This window comes from Aureococcus anophagefferens (genome assembly GCF_000186865.1).
Source record: "Aureococcus anophagefferens unplaced genomic scaffold AURANscaffold_11, whole genome shotgun sequence".
NCBI lineage: Eukaryota > Pelagophyceae > Pelagomonadales > Pelagomonadaceae > Aureococcus > Aureococcus anophagefferens.
In genome coordinates this window covers 270499-291922 of record NW_008705571.1, presented here as the reverse complement: position 1 = coordinate 291922, position 21424 = coordinate 270499, and the positions used below count along the sequence as shown (strand labels likewise).

Sequence of the window (21424 nt, the reverse complement as noted above, 5' to 3'; positions counted from 1 at the left end):
CGGCGCTCGTGGCGACCCACGCGCGGTCGTTGGACCTCGCGGCGACGCTGCGCGAGGAGCGGAGCCGCGCGACGCGCGACGAGCGGCGCCGCTTCGCGGACGTCCGCGACGACATGCGGAAGCGCGCCGCGCGCGCCAAGGCCGCGCTCAAGCGCAAGCAGCACGCGGACGCCAAGGCCGCCGACGCCGAGGCCGGGGCGCGCATCCATCTGGCTTCCGAGAAGCTGCGGGCCGACGCGCGCGTCGCCGAGGCGAAGCGCGTCGCGGCCGACTACGCGGACGACACGCCCGCGGACGACGTCGGCGGCGACCTCCTCGCGCCGGCGAGCCGCCGCAGCCTGGCGCACCTGCGCGCCGGCCTCGGCGTCGACCTCGACGTGCCGGGCGTGCCGGAGCTCGGCGCGCCGCGCCCGGCGGAAGCGACGGACGTCGACGAGCTCCTCGCGGACAAGACCGACGACTTCTTCCCGGACCTCGACGACGCGCTCGACGCGCCGGAGACGGCGGACTACGCCGCCGACGTCGCCGCCGAATCGGGCGACGACGCGCTCCTCCGCGACTTCGCGGACTCGTCGGAGCCCAAGGACCTCGACCTCGGCGAGCTCGACGCGGTCCTCGCGCGCGCGCGCGGCGCGCTCGTCCCGGACCTCGACGGCGAGGACGAGATCACCGAGGGCCCCTGAAGTAACGAAAGTCCCGAAATTTCCGTTTACTCGACCGCCGCGAGCGCGGCGAGGGCCTTGTCGACGTCGCCGGCCGTGTTGTAGTGGAGGAACCCGAGCCGCGTCGCGCCCGTCGCGTTGTCGAGGCCGAGGTCGTCCCAGAACGTGCAGTAGTGGTTGCCGTAGGTGCAGTAGACGCCGTGATCGTCGACGAGCGCCGCCGTGAGCCGCTCCGGGTCGACGCCGGCCTTGGTCACCGCGAACGTACACGTCCGTTCGTCCAGCCTCCCGAGGTCCGCGACGCCGTGGACGACGAGGCCCGGGACCTTCGCCGCGCCGGCGAGGAAGCGCCGCTTCAACACGTGCTCGTGGCGCGCGATGGCGCCGAACCCCGCGACGAGCCGCTCGCGGCGCGTCCGGCCGCCGGCCGCGAGCCCGCCGAAGCGGTCGCCGAGCGACGCGAGGTAGTCGACGGCCGCCGTCGTGCCGGCCAGCGCCTCGAAGTTCTGCGTGCCGACCTCCCACTTGGACATGTGGCAGTTGGCGTCGCTCGGGAGGCCGCCGTCCGCGACGCGGAGCTTCGCGGGCTCGAGCGCTTCCAGTAATTCGCGCCGCCCGAAGAGCGCGCCGCAGTGGGGGCCGAAGAACTTGTAGGGGCTCAGCACGAGGAAGTCGCAGCCGACGATGTCGACGTCGACGAGGCCGTGGGGCGCGTAGTGCACCGCGTCGACGAACGAGACCGCGCCGGCTCTTCGCGCGACGCCGCAGACGCGCGACACGTCCGTGACGGAGCCCAGGCCGTTGCTCGCGTAGCCGCAGGCGACGAGGCGCGTGCGCGCGTCGACGAGCGCCTCGAGCGCGTCGACGTCGAGGCAGCCGTCGCCCTTGACGGGGATCCACCGCACCCGAACGCCCGCGTCGCGCGCGGCCCAAGCCCAGGGCCCCGCGTTGCAGTCGTGGTCCAGCGACGACAGCACGATGTTGTCGCCGGCGTCCCAGGTCCGCGCCAGCGCCCGCGACGCGCGCAGCACGAGCGACGTCGCGTTGTTGCCGAAGACGACCTCCGCGGGCTCGCAGCCGAAGAGGTCCGCCGCGGCCGCGCGCGCGGCCACGACCGTGTCCAGCACCTTCGCCGACGACGGGTAGGCGCCGCCGAGGTTCGCGGCGGCGAAGACCAAGGCCTCGCGCACGGCGTCGAGCACGGACGCGTGGACCTGGCTGCCCGACGCGCCGTCCAAAAGCGCGTTCTCGCCGACGGCCGCCAAGCCCGGGAACTCCGCGCGCACGGTCGGGACGTCCGGCGCCGCGGCGACGAGGTCGCGCAGGCGCCGGAAGGCCTCGAAGTGCGTGTCCGCGGAGAAGCCCCGGCGCAAATAGCTCAAGTAGCCGACCCAGCGGTCGTCGGCCGACGCGTTCGCGCCGCCCCGGTGCAGGATGCGGTCGTCGAAGATGACGCCGCCGCCCCGGGGCACGACGGCCCGGAAGACGGCCCCCGCGTCCATGCCCAGCAGCGCCGGGCCGTGGCTCGCGTGCTGGTAGACGATGGCCTCGTCGAAGCGCGGCCTCTCCCGCCGCGCCTCCGCGCGGTGGTTCGTCCGCTGGTGGGACCCCGGCAGGAGCTCCGTGGGCCCCATGGGCACCGTGATGTCGTCGAGGGCCACGAGCACGTTGAGCAGCTGCGCCGGCCGCTCCGCCTCGGACTCGTGGAGCGAGTCCGCGTGCCATTCCTGCGCCGGCGACCCGGGCCGCGCGAGCACGGTCCCGCAGAAGGCGCGCTCGCAGTCGTCGCCCAGCGCGGCGCGCGCGAGCGCTTCGACGCGGTCCAGCGCGCCGTGCTTCTCCAGCGCCGCGAAGTCGTGCGGCACGTCGTAGCGCCCGGGCGACCGGAGCACGACTTCCTCGAACGACCGCGCGGAGCCCACGCCCAGCGGCACGCCCTCGCAGTCCGCGAGGACCTCGGACGTGTGCTCGCGCAGCGACGACGAGAAGTGTTCCAGAGCATCGCCGCGCACCAGGTCGTGGATGACGACCAACCCATGCGCGTCGAGCAGGGAGGCGACGCGCGCCGGCGACGCGTCGTCCTGCGGGAGCAGGACGTACGGCGGCGCGGCCTCTTCCGCGACGGCGTTGGCCGAGAACGGCGCCGCGCGCCGGAGGTATATGCTGCGTCGGAAGCCGCGCAAGGCCGCGCTTTTCAGCACGTTTGGGAGCGCCATCGTCTGCACCGGTTTGTGCAGTGCACACTGGTGTGATTGCAGTTCGCCACCACCGTCGTCATCGTCGTCGCGCCGTCGCCCGCCAGCGCACCTCTGCCTTCCGCTGCAGCAGCAGCGACGCGTGCAAAAAAACATGATGCGCAGAACGCTGATCTTGTTCGCAAGCGTTTGCGCGCTCGAACCGGCAACAACACGCCCACAAACCAGCCGCCGCCGCTTCGTCGCCGGCGCCGCGGCGTCGCTCGCGATGCCGCGCGCTGCCTCGGCGGCGCTGTCCGACTACAAGACGGAGCTCTTCAGCGAGTCGGGCTGCGGGCGGCGAGGGATCCTGGGCGCGTGCAGCGGCGCCGCGCCGCCTCAAATCGACAAGACGGCGGCCGAGGAGCAGGCGGGCGCGCTCGCGGGCGCGCGCAAGGCCGCCGAGGCCAAGGCGGGCATGATCGACGAGGAGTCGCCCCTCGTGCTCCGGCTGCGGAAGCAGACCGAGGACAACGCGGCGAAGAACAAGCGCCAAGTCGACCTCGAGATGTTTGCGAATTCGCAGTCGGGCGAGTTCGGGCCCTTCTCGCGCTACGTGCCCGTGGAGAAGCAGAGCGGCGAGTTCATCCTCGTGCGCTACCCGGACTACGAGCGGCTGAAGAAGCAGAAGAAGGTCGTGGGCCAGAAGTTCAACAACGACGCGGACGCGAAGCCCTACGAGCGCGTCGCGCCCGACCTGTCGGGCCTGCCCAAGGTCGAGGACGAGGACGAGTAACAACGGCGGTCGCTGGCGTGTATGTATACCGCGCGCCTTCGGGGCGGCGGACGGGGCGGGCCCGGCTCACCGGCTGGCCTGGAGCTCCTGCGCGGACGCGGCGAGCGGCACGGGCATGTTGTCCGGCACGCGCGTCGTCGCGCCGTCGAGCCAGGGCCAGACGCGGGAGCGTTTGTCCTCGAACTTGGCGATGTCGTCGGCGTTGTTGGCGATGGTGAGGCCGATGTCGTCGAGGCCCTTGAGGAGGTTGTTCTTGCGGAAGGGGTCGACGTCGAACGAGTACGTCGCGCCCGTGCCGTCCGCGCGCGACACCGTCTGCGACGGGAGGTCGACGGTGAGCTGCTCGCACTTGGCGGCGGCGTCGAGGAGGTCCTCGACGGCGTCGCGGGGGAGGATGATGGGGAGCATGCCGTTCTTGAAGCAGTTGTTGTAGAAGATGTCGGCGAACGACGTCGAGATGATCGACCGGATGCCCATGTCGTTGATGGACCAGGGCGCGTGCTCGCGCGACGAGCCGCACCCAAAGTTGTCGCCGGCCACCAGTATGTTCGCCGCGCCCTGCCAGGGCGCCTGGTTGAGCACGAAGTCCGCGCGGTCCACGGCGACGTCCGGCGTGCCGGCCGTCGCGACGACGTCCGGGTTCTCGTAGCGCAGCTCCGCGAAGGCCGCGAAGCCGAGGCCGCTGCGCTTGATGGTCTTGAGGAACTCCTTGGGGATGATCATGTCCGTGTCGATGTTCTGGATGTCGAGCGGCGCCGCGAGGCCCGTGAGCGTCACGAACGGCGTCATGCCGCCGCCCGCGGCCGCGTCGCCGTCGCCGCCGCCGGCCGTGGCGTCGGCGTTGATCTGGGGGCCCGTCGAGGCCGTGGCGTCGGCGAAGAAGGCGTCGATCGTCGGCGTGGCCTCGGGCGGCGCCTCGAAGGACCCGTTCTCGACGTCGCCGAGCAAATCGCGGACGTCCGTGAGCGTGCCCGTCACGGCGGCGGCGGCGGCCATGATGGGCGACATGAGGTGCGTGCGGCCGCCGTTGCCCTGGCGGCCCTCGAAGTTGCGGTTCGACGTCGACGCGCACCGCTCCTGGGGCTTGAGCTTGTCCGGGTTCATCGCGAGGCACATGGAGCAGCCCGGCTCGCGCCACTCGAAGCCCGCGGCCTCGAGGATCTTGTCCAAACCCTCGGCCTCGGCCTGCTCCTTGACGAGGCCGCTGCCGGGGACGACCATCGCGCGCTCGACGTTCGCGGCGACTTTCCGGCCCTCGGCGACGGCCGCGACGGCGCGCATGTCCTCGATGCGGCCGTTCGTGCAGGACCCGATGAAGACCATGTCCACGGGCACGTCGGCGAGCTTCGTGCCCGGCTCGAGGCCCATGTAGGCCAGGGACCGCTCCATGGCCGCCTTGCGCGGCGCGTCGGCCGCGTCCGCGGGGTCGGGCACGACGGCCGTGATGGGCGCCGTGTCCTGGGGCGACGTGCCCCAGGTCACGGTCGGCGCGATGTCCTTGGCGTCGATGATGACCGTCGTGTCGTAGGCCGCGTCCGCGTCGCTCCCGAGCGTGTCCCAGTATGCGACGGCCGCGTCCCACTCCGCGCCCGTCGGGCACATGGGCCGGCCCTCGAGGTAGTCGTAGGTGACCTGGTCCGGGGCGATGAGGCCCGCGCGCGCGCCGGCCTCGATGGCCATGTTCGAGATGGACATGCGGCCCTCCATCGTGAGGCCGCGGATCGCCTCGCCGGCGAACTCGATCGCGCAGCCCGTGCCGCCCGCGGTGCCGATCTCGCCGCAGACGTGGAGCACGATGTCCTTGGACGTCACGCCGGGCCGCAACGGGCCGTCGACGCGCACGAGCATGTTCTTCACCTTCTTCTGGGGCAGCGTCTGCGTCGCGAGGACGTGCTCGACCTCGGACGTGCCGATGCCGAACGCGAGCGCGCCGAAGGCGCCGTGCGTCGCCGTGTGCGAGTCGCCGCAGACGCAGGTCGTCCCGGGCAGCGTGAAGCCCTGCTCGGGGCCGATGATGTGGACGATGCCCTGCCGCTTGTCGCTCATGCCGAAGTACTTGACGCCGAAATCCGCGACGTTCTCCTCGAGCGCGAGGACCTGCGTCCGCGACGCCACGTCCTCGAGGAACGTGTCGACGCTCTCCGTGCCGCTGTGGAACGAGTCCCGGTTCGACGTCGGCACGTTGTGGTCGACGGTCGCGAGCGTGCAGTCGGGGCGCCGCACGGGCCGGCCCGCGAGCCGGAGGCCCTCGAAGGCCTGGGGGCTCGTCACCTCGTGGACGAGGTGGCGGTCGATGTAGATGAGCGCCGCGCCGCCGTCGTCCTCGGAGACGACGTGGTCCCGGAAGATCTTGTCGAAGAGCGTGAGCCCGGCGCGCATCCGCGTCCGCGGCGCCGCGCGCCGCGACGCCGGGGCGACGAGCGCCGACGCGCAGGAGGCCAGGAGCACCGCGGCGATCATCGTGGCGGTCGCGCCTGCGAGCGGTCGGGCGGCGTCGGGGGAACGAAGCGCCGCGGGGCAAAGAAGGTTGCGGCAGCCGGTAGGGGTTCGGGGCGTCCGCGGGCGGGGAAAACGGGCACCGTTTCGCACCTCCCGGGTCGCGTGCGGTGCGAGAGAGGGTGAGTGGTGTCGCACGGTGCGAGGGCGAGCGGTGTCAACGCGTTTGCTGCAGGACGGCACAGTAAGTTGCGGCCGCGCGGCGTCGAAGCAAATTGAGGCTCCGCTGTGGGCGATGGTCGGCTTCACTGAAGACTTCAACCCGCCGGGCGCCGGCGTACCGGCTCGAGGATTTCAAAGTCGGGACACTTGTCGGGACGCCGTCGGTCAATTCTCCCTAATCTGATCTCGCACGAGGCGGAGTTAAAGCGCGCCCCCCCCCCTACTTCGCCGTCCGCACGGCCGTCGTCGACATGTTGTCGCGGCCCATCTTCCAGGCGTAGCCCGTATTCTCGGTGACCTGGGAGCCGCCGGCCTCGTCGCCGATTTTGGCCTCGCCGTGCGTGGGCGTGAAGTGGCTCTTGAGGCCCGCGACGGCGTCGGCGCCCATCTGGGCGCCGAGGTTGATGGAGCCGTGGGCCTTCTTGGCGATGCTGTCGATCGTGAGCTGGGGCGGCTGGCCCCAGGAGAAGACGTCCGTCTTGATGTCCTCGGAGCGGATGCCGCAGTAGACGCTCTCGAGGACGCCGGCCTTGGAGGTCGTGCGGCGCCAGGGCGAGTCCGGGTGCTTGCTGATGGCGTCGTTGGCGTGGATGGCCTTGCGGCGTCGAAGGCGTAGAAGTGCGCGAGCGTCGACACGTCGACGTCGCCGCCGCCGGCCTTGCCGCCGCCGGCCTTCTTCTTGGGCTTGCCCGGGCGGCCGTTGAAGCAGAGGGGCGACTCGTCGTGGCGGAAGGCCTTGTGGATCGTCTTCCGGATGCGCATGTAGTGGGTCATGTGCTTGACGGGGACGACGAGCGTGCCGAAGAGGATGTAGTTGGACACGTGGAGGAAGACGCGGTGCGAGCGGTTGATGCCGCCCCAGAGGCCCACGCAGAGGCCGAAAAAGAGGAGGCCGACGAAGGTGTCGTTGGACGACGCCTGGTTCGACAACGACGACGTGGACCGGAGCTGCGGGATCATGAAGACCAAGGTGAGCGCGAGCGTGAGCTGGTTTGCGAAGAACGCGCCGCGCTGCGCCTGGACGTCCTCGGGGTTGTCGTGGTTCCAGTCGTCGTCGACGATGCCGTGGCCCATGTGGTCGTCGGCGCCCGGGAGGCAGTAGATGCCGTTGAGCATGTTGCCCATGGCGACGAAGAGCACGGGGAGCATCGTCGTGATGAACGCGTCGAGCCAGTCCTTGGTCACGAACCACGTGAGGCGCACGCGCGGGCAGTAGACCGTCTTGCACTGGCCGGAACCCTTGTCCACGGACGCCTCCACCAAAAACTCGACCGTCGGCGACGTGTTGATGAGGTCCCAGCTGTACATCTGGTCGAGCGACTCGCGCTTCGCGCCGTTCCAGTTCTTGACGCAGACCAGGTTCCGCAGGTCCTCGACGTGGCAGAGCAGGTCCGGCCGGAAGTTGTAGATGTCGCCGCCGGGCACCGCGGACACGAAGCTCGAATACTCGAGCGTGAGCTCGAGCGCGCGGATGCCGAACGGCTGGCAGTCGACGAGGGGCACGAGCACGAGGGGCAGCTCCGCGGACGCCGTCACGGCGCAGAAGGTCTGGCCCGGCGCGCTGTCGCCGAGCGTGCCGCGCATGGTCTTGCGCACGTGGATGAGCGTGTCCTTGTCGAGGCTGTCGTTCACGCGCATCTCGAAGCCGAGGAGCGACGCCTCGTCGTCGGGCGTCGAGCTGCCCGCGGCCTCGCGGATGAGGAGCGGGTCCGCGAAGAGCGTGCGCTGGATCATCGTCGCCTCGAGCTTGACGTCGCCGCTGTGGTGGTCCTCGCTGAGCCGCTTCACGAGGAGCGTCGCGAAGACGGGCACGTTGACGACCTTGGGCTTGGGCTTGGGCGCCGTGCGCTCCTCGACGACGGGCCGCATGGCGCCGACGACCTCGCCGAGGCACTCGGCGTCGAGGCCGCCGAAGCCCTTGAGCGCGCGCACGTCCGCCTTCTCGGGCTTCCACCCGCCTGCGGGCCGACCTTGCCCCGCTCGGAGAGCGGTTCAAGAGAACCCGCAGGCAAGAGGCAGCGCTGAGCTTCGGCCGCCGAAGCCAGACCGAAACTCGTCGACGTGCGCCTCTCTGGCGTCGGCGGACGCCATGGACCTCGAGTTAGACTCCCTGGGCGACGCGCCGTCGCTGGAATGGAAAAAATCGGCCCGTCGGCGGTCGAGCACGGGCTCTCGGAAGGTTCGCCGGCGATCGGTGCTGGGCGAGTCGACGAATCGGCACAACAACGCCGCCGACGACGCCGAGGCCGACAGCGACGGTGACCTCTGCCACAAGACGGACCCCGAGCGCGGGGAGACGTGGTTCGCGCGGTGGGGCGAGCTCGCCGACGCGCTCCTCGCCATCGACGACGACGTCGCGCCGGACGCGTTCCGCGGCGCGGCGCGCGAGCTGCTGCGGCGTGGCGTCGAGATCGTCGACGCCGCGGACGCGGAGGACGCGGCGGGGCGCGACGCGCTCGTGCTCCGCTTCGTCGACGGACCGGAGGGGCGGGTCTCGCTGCCGCCGCCGTTCGACGACCCGTACTCGTTCGCGAACGACTACCTGCCGCTCTACGGCCCGCTGCGGGGGTTCCAGGTCGACGCCATCGCGGCGCTCCACGAGCGGCGCGACGTCCTCCTCGCCGTGCGCTGCGGCGCCGGCAAGAGCCTGCCGCCGGCGATGGTCGCGGCGGCTCGGGCCCGGGACGCGTTGGACCGCGGCGCGCAGCAGGTCTGCGTCTGGACCGCGCCGACGCAGGCGCTCGTCGCCGACAAGGTCGACGACCTCCAGGGGCGCTACGGCGAGGGCTGGCGGAACGCGGGCGGGCGCGGCGACTTCGCCGCCGCGGTCGCCGGCCTGGAGCGCGCGGGCGCGCGCGACGACGACGGCGACGTCGTCTTCGACTACGCGGACGCCGCCGCGTCGAGCTCGACGTCGGCGTCGACGGCGCGCCACCCCGTGCTGGCCGCGATCTCGGCCAAGGCGTGCGACGTCGCCGTCCTGGTCATGTGCCCCGAGATGCTCGCGGAGCACGCGGCGTGGTTCGTGCTCGCGGCGCGCGCGGGCATCATCTCCCTCGTGGTCATCGACGAGTGCGACGAGGAGGTCGGCAACGACGACTCGTTCCGGCGGAGCCAGGAGGCGCAGGGGCGCACGATCCAGGCCTGCTTCGCGTTGGCCGGCGCGAAGGCGCCCGTCGTCGCCCTGTCGGGCACGCTGTCCAAGTTCGAGGTGGGCTCGCTCCTCGAGGCCCTCGGCCTGCCGCCCGCGCCGGCGACGCTCGTCATCCGGACGGCGTCGCCGATCAACTCCATGGTCGACATCCACACGGGCGACGGCGGCGGCGTCGTCGACTACGTCCGCGACGCGGACGACGGCGCCGCGCTCGTGTTCGCCTTCCGCAAGAGCGTCGTCGAGACCCTCGGCGACCACCTCGCCACGCAGTTCCCCGAGCGCGACGTCGTGAAGATCCGGGGGAACCTCGCCATGGATGAGAAGCGGAGCCGGCTCCGGCGGCTCAAGGCGCCGCTCTCGGAGACGGGCTACGGCGCGGTCGGCGTCGTGAACGAGGCCGGGCACCGCGGCCTCGACCACCCGGACTTGCGCACCATCATCGTCATGGAGCCGCCCTCGGGCGTGAAGTCCTGGCTCCAGCTCGTGGGCCGCGCGGCGCGCGGCGCCGGCCAGAGCGGCACGGTCGTCGTCGCGTTCCCGCGCGCCGCCCTCTTCGCCGTCGCGGGCATCATCGTCGACGACGCGAAGAAGCTCGCCGAGTTCACGGACCTCGTGCGCCTCTTCGAGTCCGTGCGGTTCTGCTGGCGATCCGTCGCCGCGCACGTGCTCGGAGACGTCGCGGCGCCGCTGCTCGCGGCGCCGGTCCCGGCCTGCTGCCCGGCCTGCTCCGCGGCGCTCGAGGCGCGCGAGGCGGGCGTGCCCGCCGTCGAGGCCATCGACGTCCCGGAGATTCGGGCGCTGCTCCGCGAGGTGCGCGCCGCGGGCCGGCGGCGGAAGCTCCAGGCGACGTTCGTCGCGCTCGCGAGGGGCAAGCTCACGGGCTGGGGCGCGCGGTACACGGTCGACGCTCGCGGCCGCATCATCTGCTCGCTGCTCACGGACGGGCTCCTCCGCCTCGAACGGGCGTTCGGCGAGCGCCGCGCCGTGAAGTTCGTCGTCGACGAGGTGGCCGCCGCGCGGTGGAACCGGCGCGGCGCGTCGGCGAACGTCGTCGTCTTCTCGAGGGCCGAGCTGCCCGTCGTCGCGCGCGGGCAGTAGTAAGTTCGCTTCGCGCGACCCTGCGGGCAGGGGCTGGGCCGCCGTCGCACGCATGTTGTCTCGGTCGCGGCCGCGGCCGCGGCCGTGGCGAGCCGCCGCCGCGGCTCCGGCGGCCTCGGCCACGCGTCCCCGCGACGACGAGCGACCCGGCGGACGAGCGACGCGCGTGGAGCGTACTTCGTGGCTTTTTTGGTGTTGGGGCGCCATGCGTCCAGCTGCAATTTTGCCACAAGGACGACTTCATTCTGGCAGCGATAAAACTTGAGGCCCAAGTGTCCATCCTGGCGTCGTCGTCGACTCACTCGCGGCGCCGCGGCGCCAGCCGCTCGTGTCCGCCCGCGGCGGGGCCGCCGCCCTTCGATGGCCCGGCGCCCGGGGCTGCCTTGAGCCCATCTGGACACGCCGCCGACGATGACAAGGCCGCCCCAGCTGCCCCCGAGCCCGACCTCCTCTCCGACGACCCGCACGCGCTCCGGGCGGAGATCGAGCACCTCCAGAAGAAGCTCGCGGCCGAGAAGACGAAGGGCCTCGCGTCGACGCACACAGAGACCTTCGACAAGGGCGTCCGGGAATGCGACATCCTCTTCGGCAAGGAGCTGGAGTCCCTGTTGTCTGGCGCGCTCGGCGACGAGCGCCTGCTCGAGAACGCGTTCAAGATGCTGAGGAAGTTCAAGGGCACGAAGCTGGCCTTGCTCGCGGCCGGCGCGCCGTCGACGCTCCTGGAGAAGGCGACCGGGTCCTACGAGTTCTGGGCGGCCAAGGCAGGGAGGATTGGGCGGAAGGACATGAAGGCCAAGATAGGGACGCTGCACGTCATGTGGCTGGGTGCCACGGCGTCGGCGGCGAAGTGCCCGAACTTCCTGCTCTGGTGGGGCCTGGTCCAGGCGGCCAAGGGGGCGACGAACGTGGAGCTCGAGGAGATGGCCATGCTGCGGATAGTAGCGGACCGGAAGATCGTCCGTGCCTTTGAATCTGAATACGCGTCAATATGCTCGGAGAACACGGCGCTCTGGGCGCGCGGGCTCGCGGCGGACGGCGCCTCGACGTGCTCGCGCGACGCGGCGTCCCGAAAACACCCCCGAAAACACCCCCGAAACACCCCCGAAACACCCCCGAAACGACCGTGTCTTTCCACAGGCTCGTCGACAACGCCTGCGTCACGGCGCGCGCCAAATTCGGCGGGAGCGACCGCTCCTCGGCGTCGATGACGCACTTCACGGTGCGGGTGCTGCTGCGCATCCAGCTCGCGGCCGCCGGCGGCCTCTACGACGACGCCATGCCCAAGTTCGTCTGCGTGCAGCGCGACGCCTACGGCCTCTACGGCCACACCTTCGCGAGCCTGGTCACCGGCGCGAGAAGTTGCAGCGCCGTCGAGATTTCCCTGCCGAAGGTCCTGGGGCCGCCGCGCGTCGAGGAGCCCGCGACGGCGGCCGCGGGCGCCGAGCTGCGTGGAAATCAAATCTTCAACCCGACTTCAATGTGCGCGTATGCGAACGTTTCGACGCGAGGCTTTCCGCCGTGCTTCGAGAGCTCGACGAGAGCGATCGATTCGTCCAAAAATCAGCCGAATCGACTTTGATTTGGCCGAGCTGCCATGTTGCAAAGTTTGGCCAGGACCCCCCAAACCAGTGGTTGGAATCCACACAGGCGCCAAGGACTACGGCCGCGTCTTCATGCCCTTCGAGCGCGACGGCCAGCGCGTCGAGATCGAGTTCCGCCCCGTCGAGACGCTCTCGAAGCTCATGCGCGACGTGCCCGACCTCGCCTTCCCGTCGCGCCTCGTCGCGCTGGATTTCCCGCTCACGGTCGGCGACCTCGACCCGGACGCCCTCCTCGCCGCGTCCGGCGCCGCCCGCGGGCGCCGGGCGAGCACGCACGACGCCGCGCGCGCGCTCTTCGTCTACGGCCTCGCGGACTGCCTCGCGACGCTCGAGAACATGGACATGCTTCCCGTGATCCGCGGCTCGCGGCTGCTCCCCAAGGGCGTCAAGTTGGAGGCGATCGCGACGCTCGACAAGCTCATGCGCCACTCCATCGACAAGGTCACGCCGGGCCACAAGGAGGCGACGGAGATCAAGGTCCTCCCCGCGAGCCAGCACAACGAGCTCACGACCGACGGCGCGGCGCGGATCTTCATGGACCTCCTGCCCATCCAGACGCCGGCCTCCTTCGGCATCAGCGACGGCGTCGACCGGGGCAAGAAGCAGATCGACACGCTCAAGGACCGCGCCGCGGCCCGGCGCGTCGCCGGCGCGGCCAAGGTGCAGCTCGCGGTCGACGCGAAGTCGAAGGGCATCGCGGCGGCGAACAAAGCCAAGGAGGCGAAGAAGCGCAAGTCGCCCGTGCCCGCGGCCGCGCTCACGCCCGTGCCCGTGCCCGTGCTCGTGCAGTCCGACGCCGTGTCGCCGACGATCGGCGGCCGGCTCACGCGCCAGTGGACGCGGGCCGTCGCCGCCGCGTCGCCGCGGCCCGCGCCGACGCCCTCGACGACGGCGACGCCTTCGACGACGGCGACCCCGGCGACGCCTTCGACCGCCGCGACCGCCGCGACCCCGGCGGCGACGGCGACGACGGCGACCCCGGCGACGACGGCGACCGCGGCGACCGCGGCGACGCCCTCGAGCTCGACGCCGGACGGGCCGGCCGACGAGGCCGTGTTCCTGAGGCTGCTGCGCGACGAGGGCCTGAGCGACTGCGCCCTGATCAGCCCCGCGACGTCGAAGGGCCTCGTGATGACATGCTCGGACGGGCTCACGGTGTCGCGGTACGAGAGCGCGTTGGCCAAGCTCCGCGACGCGGTCATCGACGGCGCCGGCTCCAAGGAGGAGGCGAACATCGTCCTGAAGCAGCTCAGCCTGTTCCTCACGTGCAACGTCGTCGAGCACGACCGCTTGCACGCCGTGTTCCACCTCACGCACCTCACGCTGAAACACGGCTTCGAGCACCTGGGCCGGGCCGTGGCCCGCGCGCGCGGCCTCACCGGCGTCACGACGTCGTCCGCGGAGGCGGGGCAGAACGTGCGCAAGAAGGTCCACCACGAGCGGATCCAGTGCCTGGCCGCCGTGAAGGAGCTCGTGTCCGCGATGCTCCGCGACGACGCCTTCCGCTCCCGCGTCGACGCGCTCCCCGTCGAGGGCGGCACCATCAAGCAGGCCGACTTCGTCGCGCTCCTCGTGGCCTTCCTCACGAGCGGCGACGGCGGGAGCGAGTTCGAGTGCGTCCGCGACCACGCGCTCCTGGCCATGAACTTGCACGCGTTCAAGACGTCGCTCCAGTGGCGCCACTGGCTCTTCGCGAACGTCGCGGAGACGATCTCCACGCCGGCCATGCTGGCCAACAACAAGCCCAACTACGGCATCCTCTTCCTCGAGCTCCCCTTCCTCTCGCGCATGCGGTCGCTCGCGCAGTCCCTGGGCTTCTGGCGCTCGGCGATGACGGTGACGACCCGCGGCGTCGAGAAGTCGGGCAAGCCCAGCGGCGAGGTCCACGAGGGCATCGTGCAGGCCTCCCAGCAGCGGCTCGGCAGCCAGAATTTCGGCTCCACGACGCGGCTCCACGAAGGCCGCGCGGAGACGAACCGCGGGCTCACGGGCTCCGCCGCCGGCGACTTCGCCAAGATGAAGGCGGCCACGGCCGTCGCGGGCCTCGGCGCCGCCGTGCTCCACGGCTACCACCGCTCCCTCGAGCTGCGGCGCGAGAGGCGCCGCGACTTCGGCGGCGTCGCCGTGAAGAAGGAGGTCGCGGCCGTGGCCGCGCTCTTCCGCGACGCGCGGTCCTGCGAGCGGCGCCCGGACCGCGCGGCCCTGCTCTCGCACCTCGAGATGACGCAGTCGTCCTACGGCGTGGCGCTGGGCGGCGACAAGCTCGCCGTCGCGCTGGCCTCGCTCCGCTTCGAGCCGTCGAACCGCGCCACGACGTCGGGGCAGCCGCGCTTCGTGTCGACGTGCGTCGCCGCGCTCTCGTTGAACGTCGCGCCGGACGCCGTGCTCGTCGCCGCGGAGGTCAAGACGTCCGGCGCGACGTCGCCGACGTTCATGCTCTTCGAGCCCATCGACGAGCCCGCGACGCTCGCGGACATCCTCGGCGGCGCCGACGATCCGCGGGCGCGCCCCGAGGAGCTGCGGCTCCTGGTCTACGCGCCGGCGGGCCCGCCGAAGCCCTTGAAGAGCAGCAACCTCCACGTGAACGTGCGCGGCGACGGCGGCCCCATGAGCGCCTGGGAGTTGCAGCTCGCGCGGAGCCTCTCCACGGACACGAGCTCTCGAGCCGACCGCCTCGAAGCCGACGACGAGGACCCGGACGGCTACGGCGCGCCCTGCGCGAGCCCCCTGGACCACGTGGCCGTGAGCCCGCCGGCGCCGGTCACGCAGCGGCCCGTGGGCACCGCCTTCCAGCTCGAGCTCGCGCGCGACTCGTGCGAGCCGCCGCCGACGGCCTTGGCGACGCGCCGCGCCGCGCGCCGGGCCGGTTCCGACGCGCACCTGGCCAAGGCGTTGGGCATGGCGCAAGAGGGGCCGAACGCGCTGCTCGTCGCCGCGAGCGCCGCGATCTCGGACGCGACGGCTCCCGCCGCGTCCGGCGCCGGCGACGAGACCGATCGGGCGACGATGCGGCGCGCGGAGACCCTGCTCCGGCGCCAGAAGAGCGCGCTCGTGGCCGAGCGCGACGGCGCGGCGGCCGAGCACGCGCACCTCTGCCAGGAGAAGGTCCGGGTCCTGAAATCCAGCACCGCGAAGATGCAGGACCTGAAGGCCACGATCAAGCAGTGCAACGCCGCGCTGCGCAAGAACCAGAAGGACAGCAACGTTGTCCAAGCCCGGCGCAAGGCGGCCGAGCTCCAGGACCGGCTGCGCGCCGCCACCGCCGCGGAGCCCGAGGCCGACGGCGCCGTGGAGCGCGACCCCGACGACGAGATCCGCATCACGGACGGCGAGCCCGTCTTCTCCGACGCCGACGACAGCGACGGCGACTTCGACGACGCCTAGCCCTGCGGGGCCTAGCCCAATTCACAGTTAAATTAGCCGCTCTCACGATCGTTCTCGACTCGGAGGTTGTCTCGCGCGCTCCTGGACCGCGAGCTGCTGCGGCTTCCGCGATCCGCCGTACACTCCGTTCCGATTGTGTGAGATATCGCCGGACGGCCTGTCGCGTCGCTCGCGCGTACGGCGCACGAGCTCGTCGTCGGCCAGCTCGTCGTCGGCCGCAGCGAACCGGCTCCGCGACTCTGCCCGCGCCCGACGGAGTCCTGGACCGCGTGCGCGGCTTCCGCGGTCCGCCGCACGTCGTCCGGGCGCGCGTCGCTGGACGGGCCGTCGCGTCGCGCGCGCGCCCGACGCACCAGCTCGTCGTCGGCCGCGGCGAAACGGCTCCGCGGTCCGCCGGCTCTGCGACACGATGTCGGCTCCGCAGACGTCCGCCGAGGCAGCGAGAGGCCGAGGGGCACGAATGTTTCTTCGCACGGGCATCGATTCGGGATGCCCTGGGGCGGCTTTGAAGCTTTCGAGCGGCCCGCGAGACCGTCGGTGGACGGTGTTCAGCTGGGCCGCGCTGAGGGCTCTCCGAGAGCGATCCGTCCGGCGCTCGTTCTCGGCGCCAGGTGCATCGATTGCGACCATTCACGCGCTCGAACGTCCCCTCGGTAGGCAAGGTCGAAGGCCGCGGCGGGACTTTAGTTGATCACGGCGCACACAGCGAGGTCGGGGGCCGCCGCGTCTTGGCCGAGCTCAGCGCTGCCTCTTGCCTGCGGGTCCTTGGACCGAGCGCGCGCGCTTGGCCGGGGGTCCGCAGGCGGGTGTCGGGCTTCGGCGCCGGCGCGGCGATCTCGTCCGGCGGCGCGCCGCAGACGAGCGACGCGCCCGACGCCGTGTCGCTGAACTCGCCCTGGTCCGGCGCGGGGGGCGGCTTCGGGGGCGACGCCGTCGCCTCGCCGCTGCCGAGGGCCGTGCGCAGCGTGTCGAAGGACGACGGCTTCTTCTCCGGCATCATGGGCACTTCTTCCTGCGGCGGCGACGACGGCCGCCCTCCGCCGACCCGAAACTCGTCTCCGGGCGGGTTCTGATCGGCTTCCGCGCAGAAGAAGTTCACCGCGTCCATGCCCGCGCCAGGACAGCCGTCCACCATGCCATCGCAAGCGTGTGATTGATTCGGGGCTGCCCGCACTCGAAAATGCATCGTGCCTGCATTCACTCGACTCGTGTTCCAAGGTGCGGGCGCGCACAACTTCTGCCGCGCCAGTGGCGAAGGATTCGCGCGCCGCGGCGGCGCGACAATCGACGACGCGATGCCGTGCAAGCGCGTGCTCGTGCTCGCTGCGCTCTGCTGCGGCGCCGCGCGCGCCTGGCGGCTCTCGCGGCGGCGCCTGCTGCGCGCCGTGCCGGTCGCCGCGGGCCTCGCGCTGCCGCGGCGGGCGGCGCGCGCGCTGCCCGTCCAGGGCGAGGAGCCGACGCGGGACAAGCAGCTCGAGGAGCTGTCGGGCCTGCTCGAGCGGCTCAACGAGGCGGAGCAGAGCCAGCGCGAGGAGGCCGCGCGCCGGTCCCGCGGCGCCGACGCGACCGCGTCGCTGCAGGCCGAGCTGCCGGCGACGGCGACCAAGGTCACGCCGCGCGGGACGTGCTGGTACGAGCTCAACGGCGAGTGGTCGCGCATCGAGGGCGCCGAGGGCTGCCAGAGCGTCGACGCCGTCTCCGGCCGCATCCCGGGCCAGCGACGAGGCGAGAAGCCCGCCGCGCGCCGCTGACCGTCGTTAATCATTAGAGGCATGTCCAGATCAGGGGGGGCGGCACCAAGCAGGAGACACGCGCCCCCCGTCCTTCGGCGCTTACTCCTCCTGGGACAAACATTAGCCGGGGTGGCGCGCGTGGCGGTGCCGGTGCGCGCCGTGGCGGCGCCGGGGCCGGTCCGCCCGGTCGCAGTACGCCTCGTAGCAGGAGCACGCCTCCGGGTTCGGCTCGCGCCCCTCGGCGGCGCCGTGGTCGCGCCAGTGGGCGCCGCAGGCCTGGGTCTCCGCCGCGGCGGCGCACGCGCCGCCTCCGCAGAACGCGGCGCGGAGGTCCGCGTGCGCGCGGCAGTAGGCGCCGTAGCACGCGGGGACCGCCACGCCGGGGCACCGCGGCGCGTCGGTCTTCATGGGCGCGCAGCTCGGGAGGTCCTTGTAGTTCGCGTAGCCCGCGGACGGCGCCTCGTACGCGTCCGCGAGGCAGTGGTAGTCCACGAGGCCCGCGACCCTCCGGTCCCCGTACGCCTCGGCGACCCAGGCGTCCCAGGGCCGGTCGAGCCGGTCGACGACGCCCAGCACGTCGACGTCGCCGCCGGCGTCGTCGCGGAGGACGGCGTTGAAGAGCGCGGGCCCCGTGAGGTAGACGACCTTGAAGCGCGCCTCGAGCGCCAGCGCGTCGCCGTCGTCGGCCCAGGCGTCGTAGGACCGCGCGACGCGCGCGAGCGCGGCCCCGAGGACCGGGTGCCGCGGCCGCGCGGCGAGGAACCACTGCGCGACGACGAGCGGCAGCAGCGAGTGCGCGCCGGCGGGCTCGGACGCGACGCCGCGCGCGCGCAGGTGCGCGAAGACGCGGCCCGCGCGCGCCGCGATGTCCCGCTCGTCCGGGTCGTCCGTGCGCGGCGGCGCGTGGTAGGGGAACTGGCGCGGCTCGTAGAGCAGCTGGAGCCCCGCGCCGCCCCGGAGCCAGGCGTCGAGCGGCTCGCGGACGCAGCAGTCCGCGTCGAGGTAGACGCCGCCGCGCACCCAGAGGAGCGCGTAGCGCATGAAGTCCGCGCGCGCGGCGCCGACGGCCGGGTTCATCGACGCAAACGTGCGCCGCAGGGTTTCGTCGAGCTCGGACGCCGCGAAGCGCTCGAGCGCCGCGTCGTCGAGGACCTCGACGCGCCAGCCCGGGTTCGCTTTCAGCGTCCGCCGCCGCTGCGAGAGGAACGCGGGCGTCAGCCGCGACGCGTTCGCCACCGTCTGCCACAGCACCTTGGGAATCGTGGCGTGCGTGGCGAGTGGCAGCGCTGAAACGACGACGAGCCAGCGCGTCGCCATCGGCTCAGTTGCGAGGCATGGGATCGCTCGCCGCGCCGATTAGCTGCAGCCCATGGCTCGCAGGTTCGATCAGGCTGCCACCATCTTATATGCCGCGCCGATTAGCGCAGCCCACGACAGGCAGTTCGATCAGCTGCCGCCACAGATTCTTGTGTCACGGTGCTTCAAGGTGCCGTCACACAAACGCAGCGATTGCAAGAACAAGGGCGTCTTTAGAGGGACGGGCGGAGTGGGCGGCGGGGGGCGGTGGGGTTCGCCGGGGCGAAGAGGCGAATTGGGGGGGAGCTGGGCGGGGCGGGGGGTCTAGAGGTTGCTCGAGTCGTAGTCCGCGCAGGTCAGGGCACAGGACTCGTACGCGAAGGTGTCGTCCCAGCCCTTGACGTCGCAGCGCACGTAGTCGTCGTTGTCCGTGTCGAAGTACGCGGCGACCCAGACGCAGTCCTTGCTCGGCTCGTCCGTCTTGTACCAGAGCGCGCTGTCGAGGAGCACGCCGACCGTCGGCGCGGGCACGGGCGCCGAGCTCGGCTTGGGCTCCGTGGGCAGGGCCGTGGGCTCGAAGACGGGCGTCGTCGTCGGCGGGTACGTCGGCGGGATCGTCGGCGCCTCCGTGGGCTTCGCCGTCGGGTAGAACGCGACGAAGTAGAAGTTGTCGCTCTCGTAGGCGAGCGTGTACGCGGACTGCGAGTCGTAGTCGCCGCTGTCGCGCGACGCGATGGAGTCCGCGCGGAGGTAGAAGGGCTTCGACGAGTCGATGGTCGGCGCCGTGAACTCGTAGGTCAGGGACTCGGAGAAGGTCTGCGACAGGAGGAGCGTCTCGGCCTCGTCGCACGACTCGTAGGTCGCGGCGGCCGCGTCGCCGGAGTAGGCGACGTGGCTCGACGTCGACTCGCAGATGCGCAGCGTGAGGTAGCCGCTGACCTTCTGGAGCTCGCCGGAGTAGGTGAACGTGACCGTGAAGACGGACGCGTTCGACACGACGGTCGCGTCGGGCGCCATGGCGTCGGCGTCGAGCTGGAGGTCCACGAGGAGCGTCGAGATCGTCGGCGCCGCCGTGGGCTCGGGCAGCGGGCCGGGCGTCGGCGTCGGCGTCGGCGCGGGCGTCGGGTCCGGGCTCGGCGCCGCCGTCGGGTAGGACGTCGTCGAGATGTGGAACTCGTCGCTCTCCGCGTAGTAGCCGTAGGTGTACTCGTGGGCGCGGATCTTGAAGCCGCCGACGTAGTCGGACGTGACCGCGTAGCTCAGGCTCAGCGCGCCGTCGATCATCTCCGCGCCCTCGGCGAGGACGACGACGGGCTGCATCGCCGCGTCGTCCGCGTCGTACATGTAGACGTCGACGAAGCCCGTCGACAGCGCGCCGGGGTCGCCGAGGCCCGTGAGGTGGAGGTCGATCTGCTCGCTCTCGCCGACGAACCAGACGGGCGTGTGCGTCGCCGTCGTGACGTGGAGCCGGAGGCCCGCGGCGGACGGCGCGGCGGACGGCGCGGCCGACGGGTCCGACATCGTGGGCTTCGGCGACGGCGGCGCCGACGGCGCGGGGCTCGGCTCGAAGTCGGCGACGGCGAAGGTGCCCGTGAAGGCCAGGTCGCCCTGGATGGACATGACCTGGAAGACGACGAGGCCCTCCTCGACGAGCTTCGCGTCCGGCGTGAACGACGCGGAGACGCCGTCGTCGACCATGTAGGCCACGGTCTGCGCGTGGTCGCTGTCGGGCTCGCAGTGGCCGTGGTCCTCGATCTCCCAGACGGGGCAGATGCGCACCGACGAGAGGTCGTCGGTGAGCGACCCCGTGAACTGCGTCGTGAGGTCGTACGCGACGCCCGCGAGGAGCGCCTGGCCCTTGTCGTAGGACAGGCCGTCGACGTTGATGAGGATCGCGCTCGGCGTCGGCGCGGGCGTCGGCGCGGGCGTCGGCGCGGGCGTCGGGAGCAGGTCCACCGTCGGCCCGGGCGTCGGCGTGCCGTAGGCGATCGTGAAGGCGTCGCTGTAGACGTCGTAGCCCCGCGTGTACTCGATGACGCGGATCTGGTACGTGCTGCCCACGGCGATGTCCGACGGCACGGCGAACGTGAACGTCTCGCGCGGGCCCGTGAGCTCCTGGTAGACCGCGATGGTCTCCGTCGGGTCGACGTAGGACGACCCCGACGGCGCGACGCTGTAGAGCAGGACGTCGACGACGGCGCCGTTCTGGCCGTAGCCGTAGGAGTAGACGAGGCGCGAGTCGCCGACGCGGATCGTGACGTCGTACGTCTCGCCGACGAGCCAGAGCTCGGGCTGCGGGTGGAACGTGACCGTCGGCGCCGTCGGCACGGGGCTCGGCGGCACGCTCGGGCCGGGCGTCGGCTCCGGCGTCGGCGACGTCGTCGGCGCGTAGTTGGTGATCGTGAAGAAGCCGCTCTTGCACGTCTCGCCGCCCTCCTCGACCTCGATGAGGAAGCGGTAGTCGTCGCCCGTCTCGAGGTACGGCGAGAGCGTCGCGGTCTCGTCGTCGCTGCCGCCCGTGTCCTCGACCTCGAGGTTATAGATGAGCGTCTGGCGGATGCTCGTGCAGGCCCCGCGGCAGAGGCGGACGGCGACGTTGACCTCGCTCTCGTCGTAGGGCCAGTCGCCGCTGTACTCCACCTCAAAGGTGACGTCCGAGCCCGGCGCGACGGAGCCGTGGCCCTTGCCGTCGTTGGAGATGCTGTCCAGCACGAGGTCCTCGACGGTGATGCCGAAGCAGCCGAGGACCTCGGGCGTCGGCTCGAGCGTCGGCTCCGGCGACGGGTTCACCGGCGCGGGCGACGGCGCGCCGCCGCCGACGATGAGGATCTCCGGCGACTCGACGTCGAAGCCCTGGCCGTACTCGAT

The 21424-nt window shown here is 71.8% G+C and overlaps 3 protein-coding genes across 3 annotated transcripts; 1 reads left to right on the top strand and 2 right to left on the bottom strand.

Annotated features, from left to right (window-relative positions):
- Positions 1 to 1246: 1246 nt before the first annotated feature.
- AURANDRAFT_3107 (hypothetical protein) lies at positions 1247 to 1960 on the bottom strand (the record flags this gene model as incomplete). The annotated part of the gene is made up of 1 exon (XM_009039252.1): positions 1247 to 1960. A coding segment is annotated over one exon (714 nt), but the record flags the coding sequence as incomplete, so codon positions are not given.
- Positions 1961 to 3698: 1738 nt separating this feature from the next.
- On the bottom strand, positions 3699 to 6011 carry AURANDRAFT_27414 (hypothetical protein; the record flags this gene model as incomplete). Its single annotated transcript, XM_009039297.1, has 1 exon — positions 3699 to 6011. One exon carries the CDS (start codon positions 6009 to 6011, stop codon positions 3699 to 3701), a length of 2313 nt encoding a protein of 770 aa, XP_009037545.1.
- A 2328-nt stretch (positions 6012 to 8339) lies between these two features.
- Positions 8340 to 15527, top strand: AURANDRAFT_71747 (hypothetical protein; the record flags this gene model as incomplete). Its single annotated transcript, XM_009039528.1, has 4 exons — positions 8340 to 10497; positions 10962 to 11587; positions 11680 to 11900; positions 12190 to 15527. The coding sequence occupies 4 exons, from the start codon at positions 8380 to 8382 to the stop codon at positions 15525 to 15527; spliced, it is 6303 nt and encodes a 2100-aa protein (XP_009037776.1).
- Positions 15528 to 21424: the final 5897 nt, after the last annotated feature.